General features: G+C 39.5%; 1 protein-coding gene across 5 annotated transcripts in view; it reads left to right on the forward strand.

Moving 5' to 3' along the window:
• Positions 1-10,974, forward strand: part of anks1ab (ankyrin repeat and sterile alpha motif domain containing 1Ab) — a 54,786-nt gene that overhangs the window by 37,211 nt on the left and 6,601 nt on the right. For 2 of the 5 annotated variants that reach the window (XM_025907125.1, XM_025907124.1), the window contains 8 exons: positions 2,603-2,710; positions 3,424-3,594; positions 5,330-5,467; positions 5,685-5,756; positions 6,530-6,613; positions 6,729-6,866; positions 7,772-7,948; positions 10,233-10,348. In XM_025907125.1, coding sequence (XP_025762910.1) covers positions 2,603-2,710; positions 3,424-3,594; positions 5,330-5,467; positions 5,685-5,756; positions 6,530-6,613; positions 6,729-6,866; positions 7,772-7,948; positions 10,233-10,348 — 1,004 coding nt within the window. The remainder of the gene's footprint in view (positions 1-2,602; positions 2,711-3,423; positions 3,595-5,329; positions 5,468-5,684; positions 5,757-6,529; positions 6,614-6,728; positions 6,867-7,771; positions 7,949-10,232; positions 10,349-10,974) is intronic. The other 3 variants (XM_019359067.2, XM_019359069.2, XM_019359066.2) reach the window with 2 other exon arrangements.

The following is a 10,974-nucleotide window of genomic DNA, read 5'->3' on the forward strand; positions in this document are numbered from 1 at the left end:
GACATGGAGAAATGTAATTTGGTTTTATCCGTATGGAAATAGTGTGACATTTTATGATAATTAGTGATTAGAGAGGCGGTCTTATTAATTTTGCCTAGAAACATGGGTGCAACATGTGTGAAGATTGTGTGTACATGGAGAACAGTGTTTTCCTGACAGGTTTGAAACATAATTACTAGAATATGGAAGTAGAAAAACACATGATCCATAGTTAGAGATTTTTCAAGACGGCTCTCTTTTTTTAAAAATAATTTATTATGAAATATTGATAATATTGGCTACATGTAAATTATCCAAATGGAATAATCTGCCTGTGATGATGATTTGCAAATTGCCATTGCTTTGTCTGCTGGAGTCACAAATCAAAGTGCTTAAGCAGTATTGAGTTGCAACAACTTTATAGGCGTCCTTTTGATGTTTTTCCATTTGCTACTTGATACCTGGTTTATTCACATTGTACAAATTTCACTTTTTGTAACTGATGTTAGAGATCTTGCAAAGTGGAAGTTTATTGTTGATCAACTGCTTTAATATGAAAGCTGTGCAATGTCTGCAGCATTATCTCCTTTTTGCACTTTATAAGAAGGAGAAGCTTGTGTAAATTCAGTGTTATGATATCATCTTGCTCAGAGCAAGAAACTCATAAAAAGGTAATTTACCATGAGTGAGTGGTGATTTCTTGCCTATATATTAGTGGATATATAAGAAATGTCCAAACTAGAACATGTCTGAAGTGGGCTGTTACCTTATGTGTGCTGCATCTGAGAAATGACAACTGGAAAATATCCCAACTCGATTTTCCCCAAACTGTCCAAACTTCATATGTGAAAATAGCATGTAATGTAAACATGTCATAGCGTTATATTGCTGACATTGGAGCAGCAGAGACATAAGAATTGTGAGAGTCAATATAAGCAGGTTCGTCGGACAGAATGTGATGAGACAGGAATGTGCGTTATATAAAGCAGTACATAAATTCCATCTATATACCAATACCATATTTTTGTATGAGGAGTGAATGTTGTGCAGCTGTCTGATTGCAACCATCTCATTTGACCAAATGGTTGTCAGTCAATCAACAGTAATGTGCATTTCCTCTGTTCACTGCAATAATGCGATCAATATTTCTTACTCTGAGAGAGGGTGTGACTGGATCACTAATGTATATGGAATCAACATCTGTCTGTCAGTTTTTAATGTGGTGATAATGTTTCCGTGTTTTCTAATTTATAACAGATTGTGTTGAAAATGTAATTTTTCTTGTTGTGAATCATAAAAAAATAGCAGCAATGATATGATCCAATATGGCTCATACGCAAAGAGAGCACCGTAACAAAGCTGATATTGAGTCATCGTTTCTCTTTTTGGTTTTTGGTTTTTTTGCACTTCTCACTTCGTTTGTTTTTGTGCATAGTTGTGAAAAACACAAAAAACTGTGGCGGTAAATTAGCAGAAACCAGCAACAGCTGCAGTCACAGCAGCAGCAGCAGCAGCAGCAGCAACAGTCGAGCAGCAGCCAAGCATACTGTCTATGCAGTGTGCGAGGGATGGTGTCCAGCAGACTGCGATGCAGAAAGATGGGGGTGTGAGTGCAGGGCACATTACTTTCAGTGTGCAGAGTAGCAGAACTGCCTCTGAGCATCTTGGCAGAACTCACTTTGCCCATTACATCTCCGACATCCTCCTCAGCGTCTCACAGCAAACAGCATCGAGCACTGAGATGATCTATGAGCTGGTTCCCCGTATATTCCCAAGGTGTTCTTTATTACTATTTAAATTTTGTCTCATTTCACAGGCCTCGTGCACACTGGCCTCACTGGGATTCTGTACATGGTTTTAATGAAAACAGCACCAGAAATCCAGCACACAGACCAGTTGCCTCTTCTGCCTCTGACTCCCACTGAATAAATAATTGAAGCTTCAGACAAAGAATCATATGAGCCTGTTACGGAATATTTTGTACCCGTGACATAATTGCAAATGTAACATTAATCACTCAACATCCACCTTTACTGGATGAGCATGAATGTTAATAGCCAATTATGCAAATTGTCAGTTTTGAGGTGATGGGCTTCGACTACATAACATTAGCTTATTGTTCCTTTTGTGAGGATTTTAGACTCACTAGCTGAAGTGGCCTTTGTAAAAACAAAAATGTTTAGCGAGACAGATGCTGTGCATAGACCAGCAGTGTTTATATACTGTGAATGGCAAACACAGTGTGTATTTACATAGTGACACTGTTATGCTTTATCCTTTTCATATGTCACATGTTATCGTACATAAATCAGTAAAGTCTTGTGTGTTTTTTAAGCACTATGTCCAAAAATGGGTCGTAAATTATAGAGTGTCCCGAGAAGGAGACAGTGCGGTACTTCAAGCTTACGGCAAAACAGATTGAGGTTGAATTATTGACGAAAGTCGTTTCTGTTTGCCTGTGGATGCCTGCCAGTGAGGGGTGCTTGCCACCAACTCTGTGTCAGTTTATTTTGAATATAAAGTATCTATATTAGTTTAGTCTAGATAAACTCCTGTATGTCAGATATGGATGTAAGGGTACAGTGGAAAGTCTCATGCTATGCCCTGATGTTGTCCTCTCTAGGTTATTAAGGTTGGTCCTCTGGGTCACAGGAAGAGGATCATTGCCTCTCTAGCAGAGAGACCCTATGAAGAGGCTCCGTCTAAGTCCCGCCGTCTGTCCCCAATTATGGTAATGTATTTCACATTTTCTCACATTTTCTCTAGAATTCACAAAAATACAGTCAGCTCCAAAAGATGGAAGATGTTTTTATTTAAAGCACCAGCCAGACTGCAGCAGTGTTAGTGCTGCTATTTAACCACAGTCGACACTTATTCGATTAATAGATCAGATATGTTTAATGTGCTTAGTAAGAAGGATAGCTCTGCTCATACCCTCGATATAACACACATATCGTGTCACTCCTGTCTGTTATGAGATTTCTTTTTCCTCAGCATGTTTACCCTCGTTCCTGTGTGCTGTTATATTTTAGTTAATTTTTTTCTTACTGTACAACAATCCAGACAGAGCTGAAGTGTAAAGCAGCATGGCACGGATGAGCTGTTTTTCTATACCAACATCATTTTGTGAGAAAATGGATCCTTTTTCTTGCTGCAGCGGAAATCTAATTTTGGAATGAGATTCTTCAATATCATTATGTTCACAACAGTTAAATACTGAGGGCTGATTTCCCAGGCAGATTAAACTGGGCTAAAAAGAATTGAGAATCTCCATGGAAGAGGCTCTTTTTGTCAAGGATTAGGCTTGGATGTAGATCAGGAAAACCAGCCTGTGTAGACGGTGCTTTCAAATCATTAATCTGTGTGTGTGTGTGTGTGTGTGTGTGTGTGTGTGTGTGTGTGTGTGTCTGTGTGTGTGTGGGTGGGTGTCGATGCGTATGGCAGTTCCATGACCTCCTATCCCAGACCACATCTCCCCTCAGTCAGCTGGACCCCTACACCAGTCGCTCCATGGACATGCTCCTTCCCCTGACCGAGTCAGATCGGAGGCGAAGAGGAGTCGACCAAGACTGTAGTGTATCTCTGCGTTCTTATAGCGAGAGGCCACGTTCTGTAGTGAGTGCCACCTTCTTTTACCTGAATGCTTTTCTCCAACAATGTCTGTAGCTTTCAGCAGATGCAGGAGCACAATCAGGCACAAAGAAACGACAAAGATGAAAAGAAAACAGCCTGTTCCCTGTTTCCACACACAGAAAACCATTGACAATAAGTCAATCAGATTAATTGCAAACCTTTTCTACAACCCCTTGTTTGACCTTCAATCTAACATACATAATATTTACAGTATATTTAGTCTTTCTAGCCATAGGTTTGACATCATTTGTCTTATCCAGTGTCTAAGATTTTTTTTGGGGGGGCGGCTCATTTTGTTTGCTGCTTGTTATCACGTAAAAATAACTTTGGGGGTATTGCTATTTCTTTTTAAATAATCACATCACTCTGACCTCTTCTTTCTTTTTTAAATAAATAAATAAAAGAAACAAATAAATAAATGCTGCCAAAAGTTAAATGTGTTGTGGTGGTCTGGATGTAAAACTAAGTTTGCTGTTTGAATCGCATTGAAGCGTGCATGTGCAGAGTGATTGATTAAAGTAAAATGGAACCAGAACCAGTGAAAAAAGCAGAGGTGCATTCAAGGTTGTTGGGTTTTTTACATTTTATTTTTGCTGCGTAGCCAGGTCTAAGCAGAGATGTTCAGACATCCTTCCACTCAGCCACCTCCTACAGCTCTTGCTTAGTCCTTAGTCCTGGAGATATATAAACTCTCCAGTATGTCCTGGGTCTGCCTGTTGCTCTCCTCTTGATTAGACATACCTGATAAACCTCAACTAGGAGATGTCCTGGAGGTATCCTGATCAGCTCATCCCACCTTGTGGCTCTAGTCTTAAGGATGTGCTGTATGTGTTGTACGTAGAAAATACAGTCGATGGAAAGTTTTGGAAACCCACATTTTGGAGCTGACATTTTGAATCAATATAGTTGGAAAACTTGATATCATATTTAATCATCTGTCTGATATTTTCTCCCTTTCCAAATAAACCTTTGAAGCACTGCTGATTCTTAATGAACAAAAACTTGAGTTTATTTCTTATATATAAATATGTGTAATTTTGATGAAGTAGTCCAAAGAAGAAAAAACAAAAAAAACATGGAGTGCCATTGAGCAGTTTTTGATCTGAATTCAGTTTCTTGGTTTCTTCTTTAAGAAAAGAAACCAAGAATAACACAGTGATCAAATCTTAGCATTTGTTAAAGGTCAAACTACGACACAAACAGTCAAGCTGGCATAGCTGCTTTCTGACTCACTGAGGCCAATCTGGAAGCACACAGGAGCATCCACAAATAAGGAAAAGGAATATAGTACCACTGCTGTATAAAAATCAATACTTACCATTTCCATAAAACCTTAGTGTGTAATGATCATCATCAGTATATTTTACTCTGACATTGATTCATGAAAGCAATGAGCACAGCCTACACTGACCTTAAGGCCCAGCATGCATGAATATTTATTAGTTTCCTAGCATAAAAGACTTGCATTAAAGTGCTGACCAGACATTTGCCTTCACACTTATGTTCAGCGGTCAAAAACCCTTTACCTTGCCAGCTTGATGGATGCACAAATTAGTATTTGAAATGAGTGTGGTTACAAACATCCTGCAAAACAGTGAAAATAATATCCCCTTTAATATCTACAAATATTGAACACAAGGCAGAGGATTTTTTTTGTTCTTGGATCAGTCTGTTCTCTTTATTGCGTTTAGCAGCCTGTTAATTTGCATCTGTGCAGGACAGACACAGCGACCGGCATAAAGAGTCTCGTTTAAACCTCCGGCCGCCGAGCCACTCTGCTACCTATGCCACGGTCTCCGCCTGGCATCACCAGCCTGAGAAACTAATTCTGGACTCCTGCGGGTACGAGGCAACAGTAAGTCACTTTTACTGTCTTCAGCATAGATGCCAGAATATGCTGTAAATATATGATATAGATGGACGTTGCACTATTAAACAAGAAATAGCGTAGGACATTTTAATTCAAATACATCCTGTGCTTGCGATGGCCCGTCTGTGTCTGTAGTTGACTTAGTTTGCCAGCACCAACTTTTAAATCATTTTTTAAATTGTGTTTTGACTCTTTCCTCTAGTATCTAGGATCATTGATAATCAGGGATCTACGAGGGATTGAGTCCACACAAGATGCCTGTGCTAAAATTAGGGTAAGTATTTATCAAAGTCCTTCTAAGAGCAAATGTAAAAGCCATCGTGGTAACACCCAACACTGACGCGTGGTTGGGGAGAGAGCTTTAACTTTATGCATAGAATAACCAGTTAAACATACTTTTTTTTTTAATTTGAAAAGATTGGTGGCATTTTCACAAAATAAGGTTTGAAAAGCTTATTTTTTTCTTACAGGTTCTTGCCGGTTGTTTTGGGTTTTTTTACTACTTTAATTTACATTGTGGGCAAACACCACGCTAGTTCATGCCATCAATCCAATAATAAATCAATTTTAAGTCCCCTAAAATACACTAATGTATAAACAACTAGATGTATCTGCCAGCAAACAGCTGAAACTAAACCCTTAGCATGGTTGCTTGCTTTCATGTGAGCAACAATACTGTTGGTTCATGATCTGTGTCCAGGCTCTTATAAAGGAGATGATCGGGCATATTGGCCCAAAAGAGCCAAGGTTCAGGGGTGGGGGGCAGTCATCTGCTGCGACTGGTGAAAACATGAGGGGAAAGAAGAGAGACAAAAGAAGCATAGAGAGACCACAAATATAAAACAGGACAAAGCCTAAACTGTAGGAGAATGGACAAAGATTTACTGCTTTATTATCTGGGTTTAGTCTTACAAAACCTTAATTTTTCCTTCTTTTTCAAGAATAACTGAAAAGTTTTTTTATCCGTCATAACAATTAATAAACTCCCCAAAATAGGCAGTGATTTTTTTCTTTCTTCTCACTTATTCTTTATTGTATCTATTCCAGAAATCCAAGGACTCCAAAAAGGGTCCAGTTGTCATACTGTCCATTACCTATAGAGGTGTTAAGTTCATCGATGCAGCCACAAAGGTAATGGGAATTATTGATTATTGACCTGTCCAACGCAAACACTGCTGTCGACTTTCTGACTGTCCATTAGTGGTTGATTCCCATTTAGCGCTCACTTCATTCCTGTCTTCATTAGACTATAGTAGCAGAACATGAGATCAGGAATATCTCATGTGCCGCCCAAGACCCAGATGACCTCTGCACATTTGCATACATTACCAAGGATCTGAAGAGCGGCCACCACTTCTGTCATGTCTTCAGCACTGTGGAAGTGGTGAGTAACATCAGCCCTGTGATTGATATAATAGAATTAGAACTACAAGCATAATACACTGTAATCACTGTAATATATTAAAATAATCCACTATAGAGAGCCCATATTTTCATATCATTGTGGAATGTTTTGCAAATTTTTTGGTAAATAAAGTAAGAAAACCAAAATGTCCCTTGTAGGACGTCAGATATCCTGCAGTTAAACCTTCCTGGAGCATCCTATGGATTATTTTCTTGATTGGTTCATCAAATAGCTTGATTGAAGACCCACTCCTGCTATGCATGGCATTTCCATGCACAAGCACAAATTATGTTGTCATTTGAGTCGAAAGGTCTGTTAAAAGGTCAATAGTGATGTTTCATTTTTGGCAGATCGACCACTGTGGGGGCACTTTAACTGCAGGGAGACATTTTTTTTGTGGGGTTTTTTTTTTTTTTAATGAACTGCATTGAAAAAGATCTTTACAGGGCCAAATAAAACACTACTGAGCCTTGATTATTTATACTTCACACAGCTCCTCCATGCACAGAATGTCAGATTAAAAACTGCTTTAGCTTTTCTCTGTAAATGCATCATATTCAAACAAGAGCCTGTGGATAATTATACAAAGTAATTATCCTAAAAATGTGAAGAGCAGCGCTTTTGTGTGCTGTGAATTTGCTGAAAACAAGTGTTTGCAAACCAAATTGAATAGTGGTTAACTCAAAACAAATACTGTAACACGTTCAGAAGACTTTTTTAGTCCAAGCTTTGTAGTGTTACTAATACAAGGTGCTTAGTTGTGTTTTTTTATGGAAACTAAATGTTTACTGAGCACACAAGCAAAGCGCATAAAGATTTTGTCTTGTTTTTTTCAGCTTTGCTTTTCGTCACATATTTCAGTACAATGAATCTTTATTTTCCAGACACAGACCTACGAGATCATCCTAACGCTGGGACAGGCGTTTGAGGTGGCTTATCAGATGGCGATTCAGTCCAGGGCGAGACACTACATGCCTCCTTCATCTCTGGGCTCTGAGGTCATAGACACTAAAACCAGCCGTCCTGTATCTCAGTCGTGGAGCAGCATGCGAAGATCAGCAGTGAGTACCAGCCTATAAAACCTTAAGAAAATCGTGGCGAATGTGTGCATCTCTGAGTGCATTTGAGTGGTGAGGTTACTCTACACGTTAAAAGGAAAGCGGGTGTGAAGGAACATATTGTGCAGTCATACTTCAAAATAGGTAGACAGACCCCGTGACCCACTTTTTCTCCACTGCTGAACCCCTAATGGGCCACCTACAAAGGAGGATTTGCTGTGCGTGTGGTAGAAAGTGATGAGTCATTACTTTGCTCTGTGAGTCACTCCAATCAGAGGAGACTTTCTTTTTGTGCATATGTGAAGCGTGATGAATGATTCCTTTTATTTGTTGCTAACAGGGGGGTGGGAGGAGGTGTGTGATTTCCTCTGGGATTTTTTTAAGCCTGTGCACAGCCTCGTTGGTCAGAACCACCCGCTGCTTCCTCACTTCTGATTGAGTGTGCTGCATAAATGTTCACGTATACCCTGAGCATTGATGCATTGACCTCTCAGGCTGCATATAATAAGCACTCAGTGATCACTGTCACCTGAGAGCGCTGCACAGCCGCCGCTAGGAGCACGCACACACACACTGCTGGACCACTTGCTTATTCAGAGACACAAATCACATTGTTTTACTACCTGCCTGCAAGGATAATATATGGAGTGATCACAGAGCTGCATAATGAGCCTGGCTGGTTGTTTAAGTTTTAGATGAGAACAGAGGGGGGGGGGCTGATTTCTGTCAGCTGCGATTTGTTTTAATACACTTCGCTGCTACCAAGTGAAGTGAAACAAAAACTGTGACAATCATGAAGGTTTTTCATGTATTTTACCTAAGAAGAGATTCACTGTCTGCTAAGCCCTGTCCTCTGTAGTTTACATAAAGACAATATTTCCTAAAACTAAAAATATTTATCAACTGTTACTGTCAGGTTTTTCCCTCTTGTTTTAAAACAAAAATATTGTAAAGGAATCTTAAGTATGCATCTCAAAATGAAAAAAAAAAGTCCAGTGTACGCCCATTGGCCAGATCCGTTAATGGCTGTTTCCCTTAAAGAAATCCAATTGCGATTGGTCGGTGTATTTCTCACGCTAGGAAAAGCCCCACCCTAGAAATAATGCAGTGACTAAAACATATGTCATTAGATGACATGTATACATTACTGTTAATGGGTTAAACTGTAGTCAATGACATGACGTATTAGGAAACCAGAATATTTGAGTGTGTGCCCATTTAGTGTCAGAGCTTTGAAATAAAGCAGAAGATGGTAAACATAACTGAAAACAACTGTTAAACCAGTGTTCTAAGACAGATTCAAAAGCCGCACACCCCTGGCTAAATTTCACAAACCTCGCCAGCTCATCATCTATGCACGAATAGTTTTTGTCATGTCTAAAGCTAGCTAACCCTAGTGGTTTATCTGTGCTGTGGATAAAATATTTCTAAAAATGCTTTAAAAAGCTTCCACTGTTAATGAGCGTGATGATCAAATGTAGCTTACCTGAGTAACTTTAGCTGGAGTGTAAATGTGCCCATTCAATAAAGAACAGGGCCTAGCCAGTAATGTTAGCCTTTGACAGACCCCAGGATGTACTCAGTAAAGAAACGCTGCAAAGTGGATTTCTTAATAATGATGTATGTACTTGAGTTTCTTGGCTTTGGGGCTAAGTTTGTAATCTTTGTTGTGTTTGTTTGCTTTGGGAATATAGAAACAACATTGATGCAACCTTTGTAGCTGTTTCCAGTATATAATTGCTTCACTGGGATCACTGACAAATATTGATATGTGAATTTGAACAATTTATAGAAATACTGTTACCCTGGACTGTTCATTTCTCAAATCAGATGCATGCACAGTTACTGTAGTTACCAAGCTAGTCATCTGGGCATGCTGCTGATTTCTATAAACAGTATAAACACTCGTAAATTAATTCCTCACACTTTGCTCCATCTTTACTTTAGCCACATGCACGCCACTTGAGCAAGTGGAGAAATCCAGCGCTTCACAGACCTGCCATATGGAGGGCCAAAAATGACACAAGTATAAATAAATACTGCCATGCCTAGCTGGAGCTGCTAAGCTATAATTGGACCGTCACTATTCATGGACAGGGTTAAGTAAACAGTCAATGACAAGAAAACTCAAAGATGCTGAGAAATTTGCCCTCTTGAGCTTTAAGGACAGATAATGAACTGCTCGTTCTGCTGCTTCTGGATTTCTACACTGTCCGTTTAGTGCATATAAATGCTCTGTCCCTCTCCGCTCTTCTTTTTTTAACATGTCTTTGTTCTTGTCTTCTTGGTCCTCCTGCTTCCCAGGGTGCCCCTCTGCTCGAATGCCGCTGCTGTCACTGTCACACGTGTACTACCCACCGTCCTTCCTTCCTCCCGTTGCACTCTGTTAGCCCTGGAGTCCAGGTCCTTCTCTTTCCTTTCCTCTATTCAATCCTTAATCATGCATCTTCTTACACACAGTTCCCTCTCCTCTTTATTTTTCTTGCATCTGAGTGCTTCGGTGCACCTCGCCTCCACGTTGTGTGGTTCTTAGTATTTCAACCATGAACCTCATCCTTTTATTTTCCCATCTCTCATCTTCATCTTACATTTTAGTGTTAAAATGCAATTAGCTCTGTGGTTAAACCCATTCGGGGACGAGGGACTCCTTGATGCGATTTACCGTCTTTATATGAAGACTGTTGGCTAAATTGTGCCAGTGTGGGTTTAGCCCATTGCGTCAATAACATGATGGCTGAAGTTGTTTCTGCTCGATGGTTTTAAACTGTTTCTCATTTCTTGTGTCTTTTTAAGATATTTTCAACTGAAGGTGTCTTTCATAAGCAGGAAATTTCAGATTGCCAAACGCCTACATTGAGATTTTTTTCAAGCTAATTAAAAGTCAAATGTATTTCTAAGTAAATTAATCAGCGTAATGCATGTAGAATGATGTGTCTTTGCCGTTTGTGCTATGACAGTAGCCAATGGTGTAGAGCATGGTGCTTTTGAACTACTAATCAGCATATGTTTTAACTCCCAGAGGGTCGTAT

This window comes from Oreochromis niloticus, linkage group LG5 (assembly GCF_001858045.2).
Source record: "Oreochromis niloticus isolate F11D_XX linkage group LG5, O_niloticus_UMD_NMBU, whole genome shotgun sequence".
In the NCBI taxonomy this organism is placed as follows: domain Eukaryota; kingdom Metazoa; phylum Chordata; class Actinopteri; order Cichliformes; family Cichlidae; genus Oreochromis; species Oreochromis niloticus.